The sequence below is a fragment of the Phaenicophaeus curvirostris genome, chromosome 8 (genome assembly GCF_032191515.1).
Source record: "Phaenicophaeus curvirostris isolate KB17595 chromosome 8, BPBGC_Pcur_1.0, whole genome shotgun sequence".
In the NCBI taxonomy this organism is placed as follows: domain Eukaryota; kingdom Metazoa; phylum Chordata; class Aves; order Cuculiformes; family Cuculidae; genus Phaenicophaeus; species Phaenicophaeus curvirostris.
Genome location: NC_091399.1, coordinates 34,505,779 through 34,528,020, shown reverse-complemented (window position 1 = coordinate 34,528,020; position 22,242 = coordinate 34,505,779). Strand labels below are relative to the sequence as shown.

The 22,242-nt window shown below is 42.0% G+C and overlaps 1 protein-coding gene across 4 annotated transcripts; it reads left to right on the top strand.

Annotated features, from left to right (window-relative positions):
* Positions 1 to 295: 295 nt before the first annotated feature.
* Positions 296 to 20,714, top strand: C8B (complement C8 beta chain). 4 transcript variants are annotated; one of them, XM_069861892.1, is made up of 12 exons: positions 347 to 472; positions 2,063 to 2,189; positions 3,269 to 3,410; positions 3,997 to 4,138; positions 6,888 to 7,020; positions 7,894 to 8,091; positions 10,181 to 10,421; positions 12,789 to 12,917; positions 13,551 to 13,714; positions 15,621 to 15,774; positions 17,025 to 17,093; positions 18,514 to 20,714. In XM_069861892.1, the coding sequence occupies exons 1-12, from the start codon at positions 387 to 389 to the stop codon at positions 18,663 to 18,665; spliced, it is 1,737 nt and encodes a 578-aa protein (XP_069717993.1). In that variant the 5' UTR covers positions 347 to 386; the 3' UTR covers positions 18,666 to 20,714. The 4 variants fall into 4 exon arrangements, with proteins under 4 accessions (XP_069717995.1, XP_069717993.1, XP_069717996.1 ...); XM_069861893.1 differs by having other exon boundaries at positions 375 to 472; positions 2,066 to 2,189; XM_069861894.1 differs by lacking the exon at positions 2,063 to 2,189 and having other exon boundaries at positions 296 to 472.
* The last annotated feature ends 1,528 nt before the right edge of the window (positions 20,715 to 22,242 follow it).

Here is a 22,242-nt window from a genome sequence, read left to right as displayed (position 1 = left end):
TGAAAAGCAGAAATAAATAAATTATTTTGCCATCTACTCTGTTCCTAGAAAGCTGACTTTAGTTTACTTATTGCTTTCTTCTTGCCAAGACTGGGATACGTTTCATTTGTTGAAATATTCATTTTTTCCCATCTCTTGAAAGGAGCATTAAAAATGAAAGCATAAATTGCTTCTGGACAGATATTTGTTTCCTTCCCACTTGACTCCAGAAAGTGATGTGCTAACAATTGCAACATTTACCTTGTGAATCTGCCAGGTGGTGGGTCATCTGCTGTTTACAGTGTGGAAAAACAACCCAGTAATTTGTCTTTCTCTACTTTTTCAAGCCCCTACAGCAGACAATGAGAGCGGTGGTGGTTTTGAATCACCGATGGTACCTTGGAGCGATGAGCACAGCACGCACCGTGTTTGCTCCTGCCAAACTGTTGCTGCTTTATGCTGTACTCGGCATCCCAACCATTCATTGCTTTGGGTAAGTGAATGCTTCTGCAACCACGTCCATGAGGTGATATGGTAAACAGTGAAAATCAGTACGAGCTCTTTGCTTTCACTTGCTATGGCGTGTAATTGCTGTCTTGAGTGATTTCTGTATTTCTAATGACTAGCGAAAGACGTTGCTTTGAAGTTAACGTAGTGTAATGTGTCAGCCTTTAGAAAAGTAATCCCATTTGATAAATCTGAGACACAAATTGCCACGGTTGTGTTGTAGCATGGAATTCAGTTTGCAACAAGCAGCCTCCTCCCGTGCTAGCTGCCCAACTGTGCTGGAAAGGCAGAGTTTTATTTTCATTGAGTACTTAAATGAATCAGGCTGATAGTTGTTTCTTTGCCAGCTTAGTAGATTTGCTCTTTCAGAGGACTACGGTCAATCAGTGGCTATAGTCTTTCCAATCTAACTATATTCTTCCACTGTTCCCTGAACTTTGAGCTCTTATTTCATACCTCAGCAAGCTGATGAGTTTTTGTAATTCATTTATTCCATATGATTTTTAATACGCAGTAATCGGAGCTTCTTACCAGACACCAGATCATATGTAAAGCTTCAGAGGATGCTATTGCTTGTCTTGGTGCAGGAATTGGGAACACTACCATGGTAGTTTACTTGTCAAAGTGGGTATGAAAAGAAACTTAATTGTCAGTGTTTTACTAAAGCTTCGCACTTAGATTAGGTGCTACAAGGGAGCATTTGTCTGGGATGAGAATTTAATCAGAAATACTGAATCTGCCAAAAGAGTAGGCAGCATTTTAGCTGTGACACTGCAGAAACCTTGGAGACGGTTGTCACGTGAAGGAGCAAGAGAGAGGCTGGGTAAAGAGTAAAGGCTCACATTTGGGGTTCAAGTTCATTACTGGGGTGAAAGGGATTAACGGGTTAATGACTCTATTGTGAACTGAGAATAGAGTCTAAGACTAATGGCACTGGGCAGCTTGAGAAAAATAGCCTGCTTGGCGAAGGGAGGCACTTAAACCTGGTTTGCAAAAATGCTGAGTGTGTGCCAGCCCCTACCATTGCAACTGGTGTTTGTCATGGAGGTTTCTGACCTTGGAGCTGTTCACACCAAAATGCTGTACAGCAAGCAACAGGGAGCTGTGGGGCACAGGCAGCAGCTGATGATACAGATTTTACTGCTGACTGCTTTGCCAACTGATCTGGTAGGGTTTGCACAGTTTGAGATGAAGCCCAGGTTGGTGGGACATGAGTTGAGTTTCCCATGCTGGCTAGATGAAATGTGTGTCCTGCAGTCACCCCTCCTGAGTGCTCTGCCAACTTACTCCTATGGTGCTGGTGTAGAGGACTGGATATACTTTTGGTGCATTGATGAGTGGATCAGGTTTCATACAGAACTAATGTCAGTATGCAATGAGTACTAAAATCTAGAGGTCAGATGGAAAATTTGGTGAGATCTAACAAGTGTTAGTTCTCTTTGGTGTGTAGTTTTGTACGGTTATAGGCCAAGTTACTCTGTCCTTGCATCTCAGTGTATTCGTGTGATGAAGCTCTTGTGTTGTTGGAACGCAGTGCTAAGAACTGTATTCTGGTAAATGAGACCCTTAACCTCAGCAGCACCAACAAGACCGTGGCCAATGGAAGGCAGGCCCGGTCTGTGAGCAGCCTGCTGCAGCCTCGCGACTGTGAACTCTCCGCCTGGTCCTCGTGGAGCAAGTGTGATCCCTGCCAAAAGAAAAGGGTGAGTGTTTGTGGTCTAGGTGTGAAGGATGAGACACTGGGAGGCAGGACCTTGTCCAAGCCTGGTCTTTTTTGTCCATGGGGTTGGGCAAACTGTGAGGAGCTGCTGAGGAAGCCCTGTACAGGTGAGACTGTGGGCTTTTGCTTTAAGGTGGCTTTTAGCTGTTCAGCTCTTCACTACTAGTAGCTCCAGTGGTTTCCAGGCCAACTAACTGAACTGAGAAGGTTTTAAGTCCATACTTGGTGAAAACACAGGCAGGAAGCCCAGGCTTTGCAGAGAGTTTCTCTCAAACACAGTCCTCTTCTTCCACCATCAATGCAAAGCACCATCTCTGTTAATGGTCCCCCATGGGACCTGGAGACGCTCTGTGCCTCTCAGGATTAAGATGCTTTTTCTTGTCTGCCAACAAGGATTTTCCATCTGAGAAGCCCCATCGAACTAAAGTAGTGATCCCAGTAGTGTGAAGAGCAAAATCCCTGTTGCTAGCAGGACCTCTGCTAACGACTTGGAGAAGCTGCTCCCAGACTTAAGCAGGAATAACCAGTGATGGGAGTTGGGAATAGTGAAGCTTTGTATCAAAGAGTTAATCTTAAAAGCTGGAAAGAAAAGGAGGGCTAACATATTGGACTGAGTAATTGACTGCTTCACAGCAGTCTTGTAGGCGGAAAAAAAAATCCCTAATGATACAGAGGGCCAAGTAAATACACTGACAGAAAATAACAAGGGATGTCATTACCAGTGCTAATTGAAAGAGAGGAGATATAACTGAGTCCTTCCTTACTCTTGCAAATGCCCGCACTTCCTTGTCAGGCTCATTTAAACAAACTGTCAAAGAAAAGTGAACTTCCCTTCATCCCTTCCAGTCCTCAGTCATTCCTTGGTAAAATTAAAACTGTTGCAGGTCAGAAACCTTTGAAATGAGGCACGTTACCAGCATCACACTTCTTTGCTGACACTTTTTTTTATATGACAGTCCTCTTCGATCATATCTTCCCAACATAAAGTCTGTTTTTTAACTAGGCCAATATGAAAGTCACAATTTCTGTACGCTTGAGGCAGTATTTTTTATTTCATCACAGTACAGATTTGCCCGCCTCGAACAACCGTCCCAATTCAGTGGAGAACTGTGCGATTACTCTGACAAAGAAACTGAAGACTGTGTTACTAACAATCCTTGCAGGAATAAAGTTAGATGTGAAGGCTTTGTGTGTGCAGTTACAGGTAAGAACTTACAGAGTGAAAAGTAGTGGTGCTTAGGAGGCATCTCTGACACTACCACACTAAGCTTTTTGCTTCTACAGGAGTTTGCTGGGCCAAAGAGATGTCAAGAGTTGATCTGGGTCCATCCATACTTACACTGTGTTTGCATCAGTGATTTTGAGTGAGTCTAATAGCCAACATCTGTCAGTCTAAAATATATCTTTAAACTCTCCAAAAAGGAAATGAAAAACTAATTGTATCAGTAAAATCTTCTAAGCACAAGTGGATCTGACAGGAACAGGAGAACATACACTGGGCATCCTTGACAGATAAAAGGCCATGAAGGTGATTAGAGTGGAGCATCTTCCATATGAGAACAGGCTGAGAGAGATGGTGGTGTTCACCCTAAAGAAGAGAAGGCTCCTGAGAGACCTTATAGCAGCGTTCCAGTACTTAAAGGGGGTTTACAGGGAAGATAGAGAGGGGCTGTTTTTCAGAGAGTGTTGTGATAGGATGAGGGGTAATGGTTTTGAGCAATGGTTTTGCAATATTAGCAGTAAGTATAAGAATAGATTGTTTTATGAGTAATTTTCACCTTGCATACTAGGGAGGTGCATTGCACGAAGGCTGCTTTGTAATGGGGATGATGACTGCGGGGACCAATCAGATGAAAAAAACTGCAAAAAAGTGTTTAGAAAATGTGACCAGAAGATGGAGGAATACTGGGGAATAGAGAACCTGGCAAAAGGGTAAGTCAGTGACCTTGCTGAGATGGTGTCTTACTTAAGGATAAGAATGATCTTATGTGTCTTCAATCATAAACATTGAACAGAGAAAAGCTGTAGCAATTGCTGTATCCTGGAGTTAGGACCCAACAGCCTTTGGGATCCTGATCCACATCCTAGTAGGAAAATTCTTACTGACTCAACAAGTCTTCCAGGGAGAGATGACATGAGTGAAAGTCCCAGATGTACCCAGAAGTACTTGTGCACCCTCCAGAGATCACCAGCTCAGCTCACAAACACGTACTGCAAGAGCATGCTTATGTTGCCAAAACTTGGTGAGTGAAGAAGGAAAGGTCAGCACCAAATGTTTTTCCAATATCTACAGGCATTTCCCCTTAAGTGAATCAGCGTACGAGTTTCAGTAATCCAGTTATTTTGCACAGATGTAAGTAAAGTTAGACTTTGGCCTAATTCAGTCTGTGAGGACAGGGAATATCCTAACCTTTTAAGAACCAAGAAATTACCTCAAACTGTGCTTTTGAAATAAAAACAAAGGAAGGTTTGTTAAAATCTGAACATACAGAATCACAGAATTGTTTAGGTTGTAAAAGCCCTTTAAGATCATTGTGTCAAACTGTAAGCCTACCTGTGCCAAGCTGACCACTAAACCATGTCCCTAAGAGACACATCTGCTCTTCTTTTAAGTACCTTCAGGGACAGTGACTCTACCACTTCCCAGAGCAGCCCATTGCAGTGCTTGACAACCCTTTCAGTGAAGTAATATTTCCTAATATCCAGATTGAACCTCCCCTGGTGCTACTTGAGGTCATTTCCTCTTGTCCTGTTGCTTGGTACTTGGGAGAAGAGGCCAGCATCCACTTCACTACAACCTCTTTCAGGTACTTGTAGACAGTGATAAGATCTCCCCCTCAGCTTCCGCTTCTCCAGACTAAACAACCTGAGTTACCTCAGCCGCTCCTCGTAACACTTGTGCTCCAGACTCTTCACCAGCTCCTTCGCTCTTCTCTGGACACCCTGCAGCAACTCAATGTCCTTCATGTAGTGTGGACTCCAAAACTGAACATGGTCTCACCAGCACCTCGTACAGGGGCACAATCACTTCCCTGGTCCTGCTGGCAGTTATACCAGTCCCTACAGAGTGACTTAATTCAGCATCTTGGATTGCCTAAAATCTGAACCTGTGGATTTATATTTTTTAAGTGTATTGTTTTGGGGATGGGGCACGGGGTAAGAATTTCTTGGATTTCTTCCGTGACAATGAGAAATGGTGGAATTTGTGTCTTTTGTATGAGTTGGGTAGGATTAACCTGCATGCTAGCAAACTGCAACTTTATTGGGATTAAACTCTTATGACTGAATTGATCCAGCTTTTATAGGCTAAGACTGTGGAACTTTTTGTAAGATTGGACTGTGTGAAAACAGTTTTTTCTCATTCTGCAGGAAAAAAAAGCTTTTTACATAAAAAAAGAAAAAATCGTCTTGCAAGGAAAAAATATAATTTCCTCCTTATTCTCTGGAGATATGGCTGCTGCGTATGTCATTGCTAATGCTTTGTACTTCTGAGTTTAATCAAAATTAAAAATTATGTTGGACAATTATAGGAACATGCTTCTCATCTCTTTGAAGCTACAATTGCTCAGTAATTTGCTTTTAGTGGACTTCCCTTCTTTTCAGATTGTTCTAAAATTAGAGTTAATATTTTACAGCTTTGCAGTCATTATCATACAAGTCGCTCTCCCCAGAATGAAAGGCAGATCTAACAGAGGCCTGGAACACTAACAGGGACACAACATGGAATGTTAGAAATTTATCTTTTTTTTGGTGGTTCCTTTAGTGACTCTTGTTACTATTTGAGTGTGAGTTTTTGGAGGTGAGTGCCATGTCCTCTGCTGTGTGCCGCAAGAGTGATGTGGGGGTGTCCTGACTGAGCAACAGAAGGGTTTTTACTCAAACAGATCACACCAGCAGCGATGTGAAAAGCAAATGAGCCTGGTTTAATCACCCCTTTTAATAAGTTTGCAGTGCTACAACCTCTCTCAGAACAGACAGGTTAAGATTACTGTCCATCATCAACTAAAATGAAAAGAAAAACTTTCCAGTGACTTCAAGGATTAGTTGAACAATTGCCTGTGTACCTAGACCTTGTTCCCCTACAGTTTTCACTCACTACTGGCTTCTGTTGATCCTTGACCAACCCGGCAGAGATTATGACTGATAAACCAGAACAAAGAAATGTGAGTTAAAAATTAGCCTGGACTGATGACATGCGTTGACAAACCAATCTTTGAAGATCCTGTTGGATGCTGCTGCACTGCCGTAGGCATCTAGACATGCTTGAGTCGGCAGCCTGGTAGAGTGTGGGTTTGGCTGGTCCAGTTTGTTCTGCTCTTCCCAGAGAGTACCAGTAAAGGCCACAGAAGTTGCCAGTGTTGTTGGCAGTAATGCTTTTGTGTCATTCATAGCTAGGTGGTGAAAATTGCCATCTGCAATTTATATATTCATTGAAGTGTCAAAATTTTACTCGTCTTTTGCTTTCTTCTTAGTCAGTTAGGTTTTTCTAGAGCAAATAGTTTGATTGGACAGTGAAGGAGGCAAAACTTTCTTTTGAGGTTCCAAAATAAAGCAGACCTCAAAGATAAAACAGAGTCCTCAAGGAAACCAAAAAGCTTTTGACTTTTTCAACTCAGTCATTTGGTGTTTACCTCTAAATTGATGACAATCTTAATATTGTGCTGTTATGTTTCGTTTGCAGGTTAAACATCTTCACAAACAACTTGGAAGGATTAGTTCTTGATCACAGATACTATGCTGGGGGATGTTCTCCCCATTATATCGTGAACACAAGATTCAGAAAACCGTACAATGTAGAAAGCTACACACCAGAGGTATGTGTCAGATTCTCCTGCAAATAAATACACTTAGATATATTGCAATGAATTTAGTGTGCAATACTGACAAAGCAGCATTATTAAATCATTCTATAAAGAATTACAAAGCCAATGAGATCAGATGGGTTAAGGCTGAATTTGGCCCTACTTGTAGAACACCATCATGCCCCATACACTCTGTGAACTTGGACAAATCCCCATATTTATCTGTAAGCACTGGAATGGATAGCAATGTTCCTTTGGACCTTGTTAATGCAAAACCTGAGCCTAATGTTCCCGGTGCTGTTTGTACAGGAGGGCCCTACAGCCACTCACTGGGCTTGAGGAGGTTAATTTTAGACAGAATTGTAGAGTGCCTTGAGAGCCAGGCTGGAAAAGCTGTCCTTGAGCAACAGCCTAGGATGTAACAGCACCCTGTGTGCTTTGTCTGTAAGCAAAGGCACCTCGCTCATTTCTTTGGTGCATCAAAGCTGTGTTTCAAACATTATACATTTCACCTTAATGCTTCTGATGATATATCGAGGTATTTTTGAGTGTTGCCTATTAGGAACCCTTTTCCTCTTAGAATTCATACTTTAATTGACGCTTTTGTTCAAGGTTTCACCTTCTTCACGTAAGATTGACATACTAAGTAAAAGCCTGAGGTCCTTGCAGTATGGAGGAGATAGTAGCTTTCTGGCTGCTGTAAATCAAGTATTCTTGAAGAACGAGTGTTAATAATAATAGTGCTTTGCAATTATACAAGGCTTTTCATCTTCAAAGTGCAAGCATTAATTCACAAGTATATTTGTATCTGTATTCCTTCCCCATGCTTCAGGTGTACAATCACTGTGCAGGAAATTAAACATGTTGTTTTTGCTTTCTGTTTAGACCAAAGGCAAATATGAATTTACAATGACTGAATATGACTCCTACTCAAATTATGAAAGCAATGTCCTGAAGGCAAAAGCTTCACAGTCTAGCTTCAGCTTTGGCATAAAAATTCCAGGAGTGTTTGAACTTGGTTACAATTCAAATGACAACAGGTTCAAGAAGTTCATTCAAAGGATGAAAAGATTTTCTTCAACTGTAAGCACTGCTCCACTTAATTCTCTGCTAATGCATTATCTGTATATGTGCGTATATCAGTTTGGTCCTCCTCATCAGGTCAGCCGCTATTACTAGGATAAATTAAATCTTTCCTTCTGATTGGATTTTGCAGTTTGCATTGGTCAAGTGTTTACTAAGACCACAATGCCTCTGTGTTTACAGCACCCAGGAGCTTTTCCATTCACCTATCAGCCAGGAACTGGACTGCCTGACCTCTGAAGTCAGCCACAATTGAGTGCAGTGTGTCCGGTGTCCTCCTGGGCATCCACATTTGGGTGTTTGTAGTGAAGTCTCTAAAAGAACAAATAAACTGAGAAGTAGGTTCAAATAGCCTCCCTTCAGAACTTGCTAGTAGGACGTGCACAAGTGACACTCAAGGCAGGGTCTCCATGCTGCACCCCAGCCATGGGATGCTGTGTGCTTTGCCCTTTCAGGCAGTAAAAAGTTCTCTCCACTGGTGCCAAAGCAGCCTGGCAGATGGGAGGTGAGTGAGTGCAACCGACACAGTGACTTCCCCAAAGGAATCTGCACAGGTATAATTGGAGGTTAGGTAACAAACCTCAGAGGCCAGAGTTCCCTCAGCCCTATGGGTGAGTTACAGTGACTAATAGAGAAATCTGGGGTGAATGAAGAGCAAATAGTGTTTTCTGCAGTTCCAGGAATTTCTGCACCTGTACAGACAGTCCAGAAACCAGCCTGGGTGTGAATATCATCTCACACATGAAAGGCCATCCTTCCTTTTGGTGGGTTCAGCAAGGCAAGAGCTGTCAATTTGGTAAATGATATTGCAAACAGTGAAGCCGAGCTGTTCAACTGTAGGGCAACTTTGACAGTAACAGAGAATGAAAACTGCTAGCAGGCCTTCCGTGGGTTTAATTATAGACTAACACATACCACTTTACTTCGACTGATGTGATCTATCTGCTGACTACATCATTCAGCAGATCAGGCCACACAAAACACAGAATACTGATGGCAGAGCACTTCCAGTCTCATCTGCAGAGATTTGGTCACAGCTGTGATCTGATGCACACTTTAAGATGGCTGGAGAGACTTTAATCTATAACTCCTAGGACTTGTTTATGAGATACAGTCTGAGGTAGTGTGCACCATCATTTGATTTCTTTTTTTCCTCTGTTATTGCTGTAAACAAACCTAGATCTTGTCAGTGGTTTAATAATGTCACTGATCTACGTCTCCTCTCATTATAAAGTGCACTGGGGAATGGCAGAGTATTCCTTGTTGCTATTAAACTTGCATTTGCTTCCTGCAAAGAGGCATTTCCTGTTACAAGATCAGAGGTATATTAGAAGAATTTGCAACAGATATCCATAAAGAAACTCAATCCTATGTCTTGATGTTGTTATTGAAGCTTCAGAGTCCGATATTGAACCCACTCTGATGTGTTTGTCCTGCTGGTCCAAACAACTGGACACTAAGTCCTTTGAACATGACAAAAGACCTTTTCTGTTGCTGACTTCTATGCCAGAAAGGGGAGAGGTAGTATTTATTGAGGTACATGTGTCTATAGAGACATATGATAAGTGTGTGTGTGGTTTTTTCTGTCCTTCGAGTCTTGTTAATGACATGTTCTGTGAATATAGATATTAATTTGGGTCAACTAGAGAATTAACCACGTGACATATAAAGCATTGTGATTTCAAATGTCAGAATTTGTCAGGAGAGAGCTTGTGAGAAATGAAGGCTAGTCGACATTATTAGGGCTGGAGCAGTATTGTGGGATGTTGCTTGTGTCCTTGCATCCTGGGTCTGCCAAAGCAGCACCTGGAGCCTGCTTTTCCGCATGTCCCAGTCACAGCCTGAGCCATCACCTAACCTGCCTCTCCTTCTTCCTTCTTGCCCTTCCAATACCAATCAGAATCCTGATTTTCAGAGACTTTATCACTAAAAGTTTTGGTTTTGCTGAACTAAAAGATTGCCATTTGCAAACTTAAATTGATAAATCCTGATCAGCATTAATTGTTTAATAGCAAGTAACTACACATTGTCACAAGAATGATATCCCTCACTTCTTCTGGATTCTCTTGTGTTCCTGCATTTCATGTAGTCCAGCAAATTCATTCATGCCCGTTCTGAGCTGGCTGTTGCTGTTTATAAGCTGAAGCCCCGAGCCCTGATGCTGCATTATGAGTTCCTACAGAGACTCCATCAGCTCCCATCGGAATACAGTTACGGGGAGTACAGAGAGCTCTACAGAGACTATGGGACCCATTACATCACGGAGGCTACTGTTGGTGGCATCTATGAATATACTTTAGTCATGAACAGCAATGCACTCCAAAAGGCAGGTACGTGCACCTGGTGATTGTGAAAAAGCTTTGGAGCTAGATTTTTGGTGGGAAAACTTCTCTGCTGGTACCCAATGATGGTTCAGGTCTGAGGTCAGAAGGGAGAGAGAGTGGAAGAAGTCAACATCATTTCAAAGAAAGCCAGCAGGAAATATGGGAGTAGAAGTGCTTTACAGCAGTGAATAAAGAGCCTGGTTCTCAAAGCACACTCATCATCATGGGCTGCATCTAGCTCTTAAGCTGTGGGTGCCCACAAAAAAGGGGCCACATAACAAGTATTTTAGACAACATGTTTTGGAGGCTGACAAGATGTTGAGATGAATGAGGATCATGTAGCTAAACATTTTTGTTAGCTTTCAAAATTTTCACCTGAGTTCTTTTTCCATTGCCTTTCAAATGACAGTTTTGAATCACCTTTAGCCTCAAGAGCTTTTCTCACATGTAGGAAACTGTAAATAATTTTCTGGGTGACTGTTACACCTGACATTGCTCTTGCTCTTTGACTCTGACTTCCTTTTTTGCAAGAAATGATGATTGTCGAGTAGGATGGAGCAAGCCGTGTGGTATTAATCAATAGCTGCACTCTTTTATTTATTCATTGGCATGGGAGTGAGTAACTGCCTTTGCTGTCTATTTGCAAAAGCTTTTAGTGGACTCTGCTGTGTATGATGCACAGTCTGTTTGCTTTTCTGCTCTCTAGGAAGTTGCTTGTCCTGTAGTCAAATACAGCCCAGAGGGGCAGAATTTAGATTCAGATATTCAAAGCATAAGCACTGCCCAATTTCTCAGCTGTTGGTATGGCCCCATCACAAGCCACATTTATTTGAACTAATCTATATTATTCTTTGCATCAAAATGCTACCTGTCAGTGTCTGCTGTCCTAGGTCAGCATCCAGCAGTAGTACAAGCTTTTTCACACTATCCCCAGTGCTGAGCTGGGCTGTAAGTTCTCACTGGGATTTGGTAGGTCCAGTCTGGGAATTCAGGAATCATTCAGTTTGGGCTGTCTGTGCTGGAAATCAAGTCTTCTTTTGGAGATCTTTGGCTCTGTCACATAGTTGGTACTTTCACTTCTCTAACATATAATCCAATACGCTAGATGTGTCTGCAGTTCATGATTTGCTGCTTTCTGTGGGAAAGACAGCAGTAGACTGCCAGGTCTGGATTGTGCCAGGTGCTGTACGAGGATATCGTAAAATGGTTTTTCATGCCTTCAAGTGCGTATCGACTATGGACATTATTGGGGTTATCCTGCATCAACCCAAAGCCCACTGCATCCTCTTTTCTGACCTAGAAACTGGCCAATATTAGATGTGTGAGAAGAGTATAAGAACAGAACAGCCATAAAGTGATACCTCGCATTGCAATCTCATGTAAACATTTGTATCATTAAGGAATGGGTTTAACAAAAAAAGTAAATTCCTCTGGACCTGTTCCAACAGCTCCATCACCTTCTTATGTTGGGGGTTGCAGAACTGGACACAATACTCCAGGTGGGGTCTCACAAGAGCAGCCTAGAGGGGCAGAATCACCTTCCTCGACCTGCCGGCTACGTTTCTTTTGATGCAGCCCAGGATACATTTGGCCTTCTGGACTGCAAACGCACATTGCTGGCTCATGTCGAGATTCTCATCAATGAGCATCCCCAAGTCCTTCTCCATAGGGCTGCTCTTAATCACATTGTCCTTCAGCATGTATTGAAACCGTGGATTGCAGTTGAGTGTCATATCTGGTGTCTTCAGTTTTATATCTGGTATTTCATCATGACAGCTGCTTAAATATTGATGAGTGTCAGGACAGCAAGAAGTTTGGAGAAGAACTTCAGGGAAGAACATATGAAGGATTTGCAGATTTTTAGGGTAAATTCTTATATGCCCAGAAAAAAAAAAACTTATAGTAGAGCTTTATGGAAAAACTTCCATGAGACAAGGCTCTTCAGGCAGCAGAGAATAGGAGACGTGAGCTGGCAAAGGGAGAAAAGCTGCTTCATCTGTTATTCTTGAAAAGCCTGGCTGCTGCTGATGGGGATGGGTGGTGGGTATTCCTTTGTTAGACATTTGGCATTTGAGTCGCAGGCCAGACTCCCACCCATTGCAACTGTGCATCACCCGCTACAGCTGAGTTGGTCATTAAAAGCCCCTTTCAGCATTTGTCTTGCATTTCAACTTGCTTACAGAGTGCTGTAAAATGTAGATTTAATTTCATTTCATATAGATCTATTAAATATCAAAAAAAAGGCTTCTTTATCTTATTTCCTTTTTTTCCCCCAAAGGAAAAATATTTATCAATTCACATTTTCTGCATATATGGACATAAAACATCCAACAGTTGTATTAAAACACTATGATTTTTTGGTATGTATTTAAGGTTATTCTTTGAGCGACGTCCAGAAATGTGCACAGCATGGTTTTAACATCGGTGCAGGTATTTCTGAAGTCTATGTGAGGCTTGGAATAACAGAAGCTGGCTGCAAATCCCTTTTGAAAGAGATTGGAGGTAGGCATGAAACACATCTGCCATTGAATTTCTAGCCTTTGTTATAGTGACGAGAAGATTTTGTGATCATGCTTGCTTGAAATTTTCCCCCACTTACAGCTACTTTTGACTCTGCTGGCTAACCTCAGCTGGGCTCAACAGAGATGTAGATGTCTCAAAGCTTGGGGGTTTTTTTGCAATATTTTCTTTGCTGGATAGAGGAGAAATATTTGCTCAGTGTTCGAGGGAAACACAGGGACAGATGAACTGTTACCCCTCTGGCTGGTGCTAAATGTTTCCTCTCAAATGAGGAAAGCAGGGAGGTAATGGTGTTACGGAGGTTGTGGTGGTGCGGAGTTCAGGCTGTGGAAGGACCTGCAAGGTTATAAGCACAGGGAAGAAATTTGGGAGGAGAGATACAGGTAGGGTGCAGGAGAGGAGGATTGGAGTGTTCCTGTGGGGGAGCAGGAGCGGCACAGGACACACAGCATGGGAAAACAGGTTTCAGATGTTGAACACTTGTGGCCTTTTCCTTTCCTCTCTCAGTGGGATGGGTTGTATGCAGGGGTGTTTTGCTGTGAGCTTATATCTCATCTGCAATCCACAAAGACATACCTGAGCAGAGCCAGCCACTTTCTGAATGCGTTTTTGCAGACAGCACCTCTGAAAAACTGCTTGTGGAAGATTTCATTGTCCTTGTTCGTGGTGGAGCAAGTGAACACATTACTACATTGGCTTACAAAGACCTGCCAACGGCTGCACTCATGCGGGAGTGGGGAGATGCTGTGCAGTACAACCCTGAAATCATAAAGCTAAAGGTACCTTACCCATCTCTTCATTCAGCCTCATGTAGCTGAGCGCTTTGGAGAACTCTGTGTTTAAATACTCCAAATTTATACAAACAAAAATCACACAGGGAAATTTCTAGTGCAAATAATAGACCTGTATTGTGTGATGGCTATTCAGAAAGTTGAAGTTGTGGTGTGTTAAAAAGACTGACATGGCTGAAAGTACATGAATTAATGAACTTTTCCCCTTCTAACTTATCTGTGCAGGTGTGGTGGCTTGCTGCCTACCAAACAGGTCAGGCTTCTGCTTTACCAATGTAACGCTTAACAAAAAGAGGTCTGACAGCATTTATTTTACAAGGACTTTTTTTTTCTCTTGGAATTTCACCTGCCTTCTGTAAGCACCAGTGCCTAGTAAAAATTCTCTCTGGTTCAGAAGGTCAAGTGGTTCACCAAATATGCTTGTCTGTTTGTGCAGCTGAGCTAAACCTTAAAAATTTGACTTAGGTTTTGAAGAGTTAAGTTTTTTTGATCTCAAAGAGTTTTAGAAATGGAAGGCACTATAGAAGTAGAAAGCAAGCAGAAGTATATAGCAGTTCTGCATCATCATTTTTGATGTTCGAGTAAGTTCATTCTGAGGGAACAGTACAAAGACGCAAGAGAATATCCTTTTAAACAGGAGTTTTAACTGGTGGTGGTGGAAGTTGATTTTATTATTGAATGATTGTTTTTCATTGTAAAGTTTCATTTTAGGCAAAAATATTTATATTTGTAAAAGGTGTTTGTTTATCATTGAAAATTCTGACTTTCCTTTTTTTTTAAAAAAAAATATTCTAAAAAATATGAAGCAGAGCAAAAATCAGATATTTGGAAGTACAGCCAGTGCCTGTCTGATGCTTGCTCAGCAGAGGTTGCTTTCTCAAGCCCCTGGTGTGCTGTGAATAGCCCTTCCAGAAATGCACTGGGAGGTCTCTGGACAGGAAACAACATCAGTGCAACCCTCCCCACTAGATCCCACATACAGAAAACACTCCCACAAGAAACTGCAATATTCTTTGTCTTGCTTGGCATTAGTGACCAGGCTGCCCAGTGAAAAACCCCAGACGGATGAAATTTGGATTTGGTATCTATAATCCTTCATTTCCATACCAATATCCCTGTGGGGCTTGAAGATCAAAAGTACCAGCAGAGTGTGACTAAATATCAGCCCAAGAATGCTTAGTTAGGGAAAAGTAAAGCAAATCAGTTCATAAATCTTCTGCTGAAGGGACTTGGCAGGTCACTCTTAGTGTATTTCCTCATTTATACGATCTGAATTCAGAAAGCAAAATATGAATCACAGGTAATTGATGAAGAGTGGATGTAAAGCAGCAGGAAATGAGCATTTTTTTTATTTGAACATGCTTCTGTTTCTTGTAGCTTGAACCTGTGTTAGCAGTTGGGTGATCTTTCATACTTACAGTATTGCCATGACCTTTATGGAAGGCATCTCTATAGCAAGGGTGGGAGTTTGGGTTGGATTCTCTGATGACACATGACTATATCATCCCACTGGCATTAGTGGGTGACTGGCAATATTGAGACTGCACTTCTACTTTCCCTTTTTTTCAGAAAAAAAAAAAAAAAAAAGAGCCGGCCAAAGTTTCCTTGGTCCCTACTGCACTTCTGTGAAACTTCATCCATTTGTCAGCTATATGTTGTATTTTGTTATGCATTTGCAACTGCTTTGGTGTTGTAAACCGAGGAAAGGATCCCTCTGAGTATTCCTGGTATCACTATCTTGTTGTTCATGAGGTTTAAGGCAATGTTAATGGGAAATGTGGAGCCTGTACCACACAGCTTTAATTTCCCTCTCCAGCTGTGCTCCCACGGAGCCCTGCAATGCTCACATCATCTTGAATTTTGGAAACTAATGCAGTTTCTTCCCTCCCTTTAGGCAGAGCCTCTGTATCAGCTGGTGACTCCAACAGATTTTGCTAATGCAATGGCAATAAAAGAAAATCTGCGACGGGCTCTTGATGAGTTTCTGCTGGAGACCAGTTCTTGTCGCTGTGCTCCATGCCACAACAATGGGATCCCCTTTCTGCAAGGTAGAAGGATTTTGCACCTCTTCTCTACCCTTCAAAAGAAATGGATTGGGAATCTGTGGGGAGCAAGGAAGTTTGTTGAGTAATCTGATCTGTAGTTTCTCCTATCATTTATCTTTCAGGTAATGAAATATATTTTTAAAATTGGTCTATTTGTAGACTGCCATGGGTAAGTAAAGGCAGCAAAGTCAAGGGATGAGCATTGTTATTTGGAGTGACCATCTGTATCTGTATCCATCTTGTTTGTGTATTAAAAAAAAACCTTGACATCTTTAAGTCTCTTCCTTTGCTTTTAAGATTGCTTCCATCCTCCTCCTAGAGAAGTGTCTACTGTCTCAGCGTTAATTAGTGTTTCTAAAAGTGTTTTGAAGATGAAAAGCACCGTATAAGTGCCAAGCAGAGTTATCACTGTCACCTCCTCCCATTTCTAAGAGAAGCTGTCCTCCTTTGTAAGCAGGCTGTGATTTAAAAATGAAGGGGAAAAGTGATCAAATCGAATGAAAACTGCACTGCCTAAACAGAGATATATGATGTGATGAGAGCTTCTAACAAAGGGACCATTTTGTCAAGTGCCCAATTCCAATCTGCATCTGCAGAAGTCCTGATGAGAATCATTATCTCCTAAATGTATCTAATGCAGAAACATTCGCTTCAGGTACCAGCTAGTTGATTGTAGCACTTAAGGGGTTCGTCTCATGATTACCCTTGTTTAAATAACTTTTTAGAAGCTGAGTCAGGTTAGTATTTCATTTAGAATCTTCTCAACAAGAGGTTTTAAATTACCATTATTTTCCTAAGTGGGAGATCTCCTCCTGGTTCCTGCAGTGAGATGCAAACTGCAGTCCTGGGCAGCCGGCATGGGGTTACATAGGCTTTTCCTCTGGCACAAAGTCTAGCTAGGATGCTCCTGTCCCAGGAGCTGTGCTGATTCCTGATGCTGCAGTTTGCTCTCTCTCAGCTCTACCGAGATAGCTCTTCCAGAAAGGAGCAAGGGTACCCTTGGTTGCTGAATTACTGCACTAGTGTAGCTGAAGTTGAGAAGCAGCAGGAACAGGGGAGGTGAGAGGGGTAGCAGGGTAGTCACAGCTCTCCTGCTTTATTACTATTTTATACTCTCACCATAGGAGAAAGATGCTGATATCACTTCATCAGCTGTCCCTTCCTTATAGAAGATCAAGCACTGAAAAGAAATGGGTGTCTGCAGGAAAATGTGTCTTGAAGTCTCTAATCCCACCATCTCTGCTTACTCCCAGGAACCAAGTGTGAATGCCTGTGTCCCCTTGGCTACAGTGGCACTGCCTGTGAGATCAGCAAGAGGAAAGGTAAGAGGGACTCCAAGTCCGAGGAGGCGGTCCCTGTGGTATTTGGGAGCGTCCAGGGATGCTGGCTGATAAATGGGAAGTAATGCCTAGTGCTGGCTGTCCCCAGTCTGCCCAGCACAAGGATTAGGGTCCATGCACAGGGAAGCAGGGTCCTGCAAAGTGCAGGATATACTTTGCTTTCCCTCTTCTAAATTTCTTCGCACTCGCGAGGAGGTGACTCTACTCTTGCAGTCCAAAGCTGCATAAAGACACCTTGCTATTGTATCAAAATATGAATTCCCACCTAATTTACAATCCATGACAAGCCTCACATCTCCTCCAACAGCTCTCTTTCCTATTTTTACCATTTAATGCAGGCAGTGTGTTGCAAACTGTTTTCCCCTCAGATATGCTACCACACGTTTTAATCCTAAAATCTTATTATGTTGTTTTGAAGCATTTACTAAAGCTTCTTGGTCACTTTATATCACTGCTGTCTCCTGACTAATGTTCTTAACTCCATCTAGTTGAGGATGATCTGTGAATTTAAACATTTTGTTTATTTCTTTCAGCTCATTAATTTAGATGCTAAATAATACCAGATCTCAGGCAACCAGAGCTCTGGCACCATCCCATTATTTGATGCACTGCATTTATCATTGTGCTTTGTTTACAGTCTTTTATTCAGTTCTCATTCTGCATGACCGTATCCTAAGCCAGACTGAAATGCATTTTAAGTCAAGATTTCATCAAGCAGAGGGTCAATTTTATACATGTTTCTAAGCAAGTTCATGAAGCTTTAAACTGTGTAGTCATTTACACCTTGTTCCAGTCTGCTTACCACACATGTAATCACATCCGACCCTCCCAAACACTCACATACATTCGCTTGTCAACACGTAGCTTCCTTTCTCTCTCCCCTTTCCTCCTTTTATGTATTGCCTCCGTGTTCAGGTCCACGATTCTCAGGATTTTGAACTTATGTCACTCACATGCTCAGAGTCCAGAAGAAACAGTGTAATAGGAAAAGCAATGGATAGAAAACTGAATATTCAAGCTGTTGTTCATTGAAGAAGAACGTGAACATTTCCCCTAGCACCTCAAAATGTGGCTGACATGATTTTAGTCTCTGGTTTTCTTGCCTAGGCTTGGACTACATCGGAGAGAGAAATGCCCTGCATGCAAATATAAAGCTGATTGATTTTTTGTTTTTCCCTTGTCCATGCTACATGAAGTGTAGTTTGAACAAACACCCAAAATGCTGAACAGAGAATTAGCATCTTTAAAACAATCACTTATTGTTAATGATAATATTGTTAGCAGTGTGGACAGGGACAGAGCTGTTTGTATTTAGATATGATTCATGGAAGCTGACAACTCTTCCCATGGAAAGAGGGGCTTTATTTTAACAGTCCTATCTGGCTTTGGGTTTTTTTTCCAGATGCTGCTATTAATGGAAACTGGGGGTGCTGGGCCAGCTGGTCTCAATGTTCAGGCGGTCAGCGAACAAGGAGAAGACAGTGCAACAACCCTGCACCGCAGAATGGTGGTTCGTCATGCACAGGGCCAGATACTGAGACAGTTACTTGCTAGAGGGAATCATTAGGAACTTAGACAAAACTGATGAGCAGTTTGCAAACTGAGTGGGAAGTTGTTACCTGACTGTCTTGCTAAGTTGGCCTCACTCTTCTTATGGGTCTCAACCAAGTGCGTTGAAGTTGGAAATGTTTCAGAAGGCGATGGAAGCTCCGTGTGTGCTATGAATCACATATTTGGAAATACTTTGTGGTTGTCCTGTGGGATTCAATATGCTTACTCTTCTTAATATTTTTACTTTTCTCTGTCTTTATTGCAATGGGCTAACTGAAACAAGCTTCCAGTGTTATTTAGTACCTGTATGATTCTAAATTTTACTGTCTCATTTTTGAAGGTTCCTTTGAGATTAGAAAAGACCGTTTGACCTTATGTGCACAAGAACGTGTGCTAATATGCAGCTTCTGTGAAGACAGCTGTGGTATGTGGAGCAAAACAGAGCATATTAAAGTCTTAAGTCTCAATGAGCACAGTAGTATCTAACGTGACATTTAAAACCACTGTACCTCACTATCCCAGTTTCCCAGTTTATTTTATTTAGCTTAAATTGTCTGTTGTATTAGCTGTTGTCTTGGAGGAGAAAAAACTGAATTGTGAAGAACAGTCTGGTGACACCAAAGCATTTTTAGACTGTCTAGCAGTGGTATTCTTACTGCAGCAATGAGCTTCCTTCTGAACATTTCTGAAGTAGAACAGAGATGCTGAGAGTATTGGATACACCTGGGTATGCTCAAATACACTCAGTGCTCTGGCTTCTTGGGAAGGAGAAGGAAGGACAGAAGGATGCTGCTAGGTTGGGGAATTGTAAAGCAACTGCTGCTTCTTCAGCTGCTTGGGGATATTGGAAGGCAGGAGAGATGGCTACACTTGCAGAAGAGGCTGGACCTCCTGCACTCTGACAAGAGGTTGTCACTCCAGGATGCCAGGACCCTCCACTGGCGCAGGACAGCAGCCAGCTTTTCTGTAACCCTTTGTCATGAGCAGAGTAAATGAAACATTTTGAAACAAACATCTTTGCACATCCCCGGAGGTCTTTAGTACTTAGTAGCTGCCTCTGCCTCAAATGGGCTCTGGTTCATCAGTCTGATTCTGTGAAAATGTCTATTTCAGCAGCAGCTTTGCTCGTCCACTCAGGTCGGGACATCTGAGATGGAGCCAAAGCAAAATGGTTTGCCCCTTGTTACCATCCCTGGAGCTGTGCATCACAATCCAGGTGAAACAAAAGAGGAATACTGTGTGTTGTTTTATGACTGACCTGAGCAGGATCATGCCAGGGACTTACCTCCTTACAGCTTTGTTGGTGGTTAGTGGTTTTTGCAAAGAGATTCATGTGGCAAAATAGCCAGAAATAGCTTTGCTTCAGGAAAACAATTCCACCAGTGCAAAGTTGTTCATAAGTTTTGTGAGTCTTCTAACATCTGCAAGGTCAAACACTCTTCCAGGGTTTTCAGCAGTGCTGCTGATGATGGGTTGGTATTGCCAGTTTCTCTCCTTTCAGACTGATGTTGTCTAAATGTAATTCTTGCAAGAACAGCTCAGGCTCTCTTGACATCTGAACAATGGAACATGCATTTAGTTGTAGCCCTCATGCCGCCTCCGCACTTATCGACAAGGTTTCTGTGACAGCTTTAAGAAAAGAAGAGCACATTGCATATGTAAAAGAAGAGTGCACTATACTCATTATGGGATTCATAATTGAGCTGCCAACCCAAAACATTTCTGTTATCCACTGTATGACTGTGATATCTTTTGTGTGATAGAAATTTGCAAAGAGGTTCATTTTGGTTCATGGTCAAAGCGGTCACTGCTTATGTGAAGTATGATATTCTTCAAAGCTGTGTAAAGGGACACTGTAGAAGCTTTGCAGCAGAGGACCCTGATCATGGTGCATTGGTGCCTGTGAGGACGCATACTGCAGTGCAACCACCTGCCCTTCTTGCAGAGCATTGATGTAATATGATTAAGGAACTTTCTCAGAGAAGTTAAGTGGTTTTTGTAAATTTGACCACCTTTCCTGGTCATCGAGCTGGAGAAAACACTCTGACACATAGGCACAGGGTGTCTGCCCACTGTTGCAGCAAGCAAAGCCGAATGTACCAACCTGAATTTGGACTGTTGTTCCCAGATCAGAAAAGCTCAGATTTTTTTAAGTGGCAGTGCCAGGGTTTGGAAATTTGAGGGGCTTTTTGGAGGAAGAGAGATTTTTACAATCTTCAAGATCAGCAGGATAGTCTAACCGAAGTATAATCTCAGTAGTGGCCAAATATTGGATCTACAGGCTTAGAAGACTCTGGAAAAGGACATAACTTTGTCTTGTCCTTGTGATTTTGTGCTTTAATTCATCTAGCTAATGATATATTATCACCTGAAGGGTAATAAAAAATACTATGCAGAAGCTTTTATTGTTTCATTTTGGCATACATTAAATTTTGGTACTATCTTTTACTAGTGTTTCTAACTTCCAGTTTCTGTGTAAGTTTACATTAATAACCCACGTACAAAAACTTGGGAAGGCAGGTTGCCTGCACAGTCAGCACTGATTGTGCTGCTCTAACCCCTTTCTGTGTTTAAGACACTTGTCTCAATGGGCTTTACTACATCCTGTGTTGTATTTTCACAAGCAGTTTGCTTGTGAAAAAAAAAAGCTGTATTGTCTCCACTCCTTGCTTGAAGACTTTGCTACTGCAATGTGTGCTGAATCTGGTCAACATGGCTTAGGAGGCTCCCAAAAGAGCATTTTAGGTAAGTTCTAATTGTCATATCCACCTTTCTCAGGACAAACGAACCTGACTCCTGTAGCTCCTAGTATCTCCATCAAGAATGAGTAAATCAGGCTGGTTTCCAGCCTTGATTCACTTGCTTCCTGTCTTTTCTTGTCTCGTAGACACCTTACATTTATCTGTGAGGGTGGAACATGGTCTAGGCTGTGGCTGGGGACTTGCAAACCCTGTTGTATCTATAGTATTGCTCAATTTACCACACTCTTGTTTCTCCTGTTATCAGATGGATATAGTTGTTCCTCCCCAGGTTCTCTCCCAGACAGAGAGATTTTGTTGAAAGGAATCCATGGAGTCAATGTGGAGGTGTTAACAGTCCCCAGATCTCAAACTCCTAGTTCTTATAACTTGATAGCTGAAGAGCCCAGTGAGCACCCAAGACAACTGCTAGATTTCAGGTCAAATTATGCCTGCAAATTTGTCTTCCTTTTATATCCTGTTTTAACACCCCCTGCTTCTGTAAATTGACAAAACTAGAGCAAAAGACAGTAATTGTTACTGTTATGAATACATATTTTTTATTTATTTGTAGTACAGCACCAAGAGTTCCACCGTGTTGCATGTGACAGAGCAGCACAACAAGTGCCAGGACCTCCTTCAACTCTCCAGAACCTGGCCTTTGTTTTGTTTGAGGGTTTTTTGGGTAGAAATATATGTTTTGTATTTTCTGGTGCCTCTGCATTACCCTGTATAAAAAGGAAGGTAATAATTTTTGAGATGGTCCTGCTGGGGAATTGTTGCCTGCTCTAAAATTGCAGGCTCAGAGGGAGGAAGGTGTGTGGATAGTCAGCATGACATTG

Excerpts from the sequence above, each read along its gene's own strand:
- C8B (XM_069861892.1), top strand. The coding sequence starts at position 387 with ATGAGCACAGCACGCACCGTGTTTGCTCCTGCCAAACTGTTGCTGCTT. Across the intron at positions 8,092-10,180 it reads TGAAAAGATTTTCTTCAACT|TCCAGCAAATTCATTCATGC; the intron begins GTAAGCACTGCT and ends CATTTCATGTAG. Across the intron at positions 15,775-17,024 it reads TGGGATCCCCTTTCTGCAAG|GAACCAAGTGTGAATGCCTG; the intron begins GTAGAAGGATTT and ends GCTTACTCCCAG.